Below are 3,118 nucleotides of genomic sequence, written 5' to 3'. Positions count from 1 at the left end.
AGAAGTGTTTGAGTCAGTTAAGAACACTTAGGTGTTGCTGTTTCTCAAAAGAAGGACAAAGATATCAACTGTGTATTATGGAGGATGCTGTATACTTACGAATGCTTAAAAGGGAACAAAACTATTTTAAATTCTTTGTGTTTAGAGAGGCAAGGTCATGAATAGGTCTATGAATGTAAAAATGTAGCTTGTCCTGAGGCTGTCCCTCTGCTCACGACTTGATTACCTCCTGTCTGGCTCGGGGATGTTACTGGGTGTGAGCCTCTTCTGCCCGCTTCTCTTGTAGCAAGCATGTGGGACAGCACAGGCAGTAGTGGGAAGTGTTTGCCTGCTGGTGTCTGCTATGGAAAAAATTTTGAGTTTAAAATTTGAATATTGTACAAAAAAAAAAAAAAAACCAACGGTCATGAAGAAAAAAGTAATTGCATGAAAAGATGTTTATGCACTTCTTGTAAAACAGTATGTGGAAGATGGTTACATTTTTACCTAATGCTTATTTTTCCACATGTAGGGATATTTTCTCAGGACAGACTTTTCAGACATAGAATTAATAAATGTCTATGCGAAATAACTCATCAGACTAAGCACCTGCTTTGGCAAGTGCAGGGACCAGGGCTTCATCCCCGGTCCACACGCCACGCTGGCCCAGCCCCCAGGGACGCACTGAGCCAATGAACAAGTCCGGGCATGGTGGTGCATGCCTGTAATCTCAGCACTGGGGAGGCTGAAAACAGGAGGATCACTACAAGTCTGAGCTGCATAGTGAGACCCTATACCAACTACATATAGTGAAATAAATAATTCTACAAATATTAATAAGTATTTAATATGCATATATAAGTTTTGTATTATCAAAAGCAGGAAGGCAGGGCATTGTAGTGCATGCTTGTCATCCCAGCTCTCAGGAGGCTGAGACAGGAGGATTGCTGCAAGTTCGAGGCCAGTCTGGAGTATCTAGTAAGATCCTGTCTTAAATAAAAGCAGGGGAGCAATTCACTTATCTGTTTTACACAAGTTAGAAATTCTAAATATATCTGACTGCAGTCAACAACTATGACCCCTTTCACCTTGAAGAAGCCAGAGCGATCTTCGCCCATGCTTCCCTCACAGCAGTTCGGGTTACTTCTTCAGAGGGGGGAGTATTGCAGGCAGCCAAGTTAGAAATATTATAGGCAGTCAGACAGGGCCAGGCCCTCAAGGAGACAAGATGCAAGACAAGGTGACTTTGCAACTTGGAAGAGACAGACACTCCCATATGGGCCACACCTCAAGACCAAGACAAAAAGAGGAAGCACAGCTACATACTTCCCTAGGGATGGGCATTAGGGATTGATATTATCAATCAACTTGAAAGAGCCCAAATGAGTCACTAGCCCAACCCCCAACAGGAAGAGACCCTGTTCCTTATTCCTGCCCTCTTGCTACATGACTCGCTTTCCCATTTGATACTGGATTTAATCAATTTTACCTGAGCAATGGTTCTTGTAATCTCATTGGTTGACCATAGTTTTGTCCAACCTCATGCCCAACTAAGCAAATTCCCATGTCTTCTCCACCACCTTAGACCCGCCTCACCACATGGTTTTCCTCTATAAAAGTCTCTGGAAGAGACAACTTCCTGAGGGGAACTACCAGCTCAGCCCCCCACCTCCTGTCCCTCTCTGTCAGGAGCTTTCTTTTTCTCAATAAATATATTCTGCTCATAAAAAAAGAAAAAAAATTCTAGTGGGGCTGATAGGAAGGGAACTCAGCCTAGGATGGGTTAGCAGATGACATGCTGGGGATGTGGTCCTTTCAACCCCTCTGGGTTAGGGTACATGCCCTAGAGGGGTGCCACTGTCTCCCCATTGGCCATCTCCTCCTACTACTACTCCTGTTGTCCTCCTCCTCCTCCTCCTCCTCCTCCTCCTCCTCCTCCTCACTCCTTACTCCTCACTCCTCACTCCTCTCTCCTCTCAGTGGGGGCATCAGCCGCCACAGTGGGCCCCGCCTACCTGTGTTCAGCCTGCCCAGCTGCCCTGTCCTCTTCTCTCTCTATAGGTGCCGGAGCCATCATTGCTGCCATCGTGGTGGTGGTCATCGTCACCTTCACAGTGGTTCTGATCCTGCTGAAGATGTACAACAGGTACGGGGTGCCTGGCCTATGGAACAGCCGCAGGAAGTTTATGTCACATGCACAAGGGTCAAAGGGCTGGGATTCAAACCCAGTCTATCTGGTTTCAAAAAAAATGCAGTAATGGGCCAGCCAGATAGCTCAGCAGACTAAACACCTGCTTAGGCAGACACAGGGACCGGGTTCGATCCCTGGCGTGCTGTGCACACTCAGAAGACCATTGAGACTGGGCGTGGTGGTGCACCCTGTATTCCAAGGCTTTGGGAGGCTGGAAACAGGAGAATCACTACAAGTCCAAGCTGTGTAGTGAGACCCTGTAGACCCTGTCCTAATTACATAAAAAAAAAAAAGCAGTAAAAATACCATCACATTGAACATGATTTTATTTTACTTTATTTTATTTTTGCTTTTTGTCTTTTTGAGACTGGCTCTTGCTATGCCATTGAGGCTGGCCTTGAGCTCACTTTGTAGCCCATGCTGGTCTCAAACTCACAGGGATCCTCCTGCCTCATCCTCCTGAGAGCTAGGATTATAGGCGTGGGCTACCGTGTCCGGCTTAAACACGTTTGCAAAAATCTTTAGGGCATTACTATTCGGGTCTTTCCCAAACCAAATGTCTACCTTCATTGCTGTCTCATTGCTGGAGCACTGAGCCACTTTGCTGGTTGTAATCTGGGTGGTGAGGACTCCCCACTCCTGTCCCACTGCTTACACCTATGCCTGGGATTGTATTTGAGGCTGCTGGGTTGTGTCTTTGACCTTTTAAATCTTGGTAAATTATTTAATCTCTGTCTCAATTTTGTCACCTTTGCAATGCAAGGATTGGGTGTGGTGACACACATGTTTCTAATCCAAGTGCTCAGGGCTGGCGAGATGGCTCAGTGGTTTAAAGCACCTACTTAGAACAAGCTTAGCAAAGCACAGGGACTGCGGTTCAATCCCCCAGCACCACATGCCAGCCAGCCCCGCCCCCTGGTGGGCTGAGCTGGCCACACACACACACAC

At 46.6% G+C, this 3,118-nt stretch overlaps 1 protein-coding gene across 1 annotated transcript in view; it reads left to right on the top strand.

The window, feature by feature from the left end:
- Positions 1 to 3,118, top strand: part of Ncmap (non-compact myelin associated protein) — a 43,244-nt gene that overhangs the window by 36,760 nt on the left and 3,366 nt on the right. The window contains exon 4 of the mRNA XM_004637595.2: positions 2,041 to 2,125. Within this exon, the coding sequence (XP_004637652.1) occupies positions 2,041 to 2,125 (85 nt within the window). The remainder of the gene's footprint in view (positions 1 to 2,040; positions 2,126 to 3,118) is intronic.

This window comes from Octodon degus, unplaced genomic scaffold, assembly GCF_000260255.1.
Source record: "Octodon degus isolate 3935 unplaced genomic scaffold, OctDeg1.0 scaffold00092, whole genome shotgun sequence".
Lineage (NCBI taxonomy): Eukaryota > Metazoa > Chordata > Mammalia > Rodentia > Octodontidae > Octodon > Octodon degus.
The sequence above is the reverse complement of the archived record's forward strand: the minus strand, read 5'-3'. Positions and strand labels throughout refer to the sequence as shown.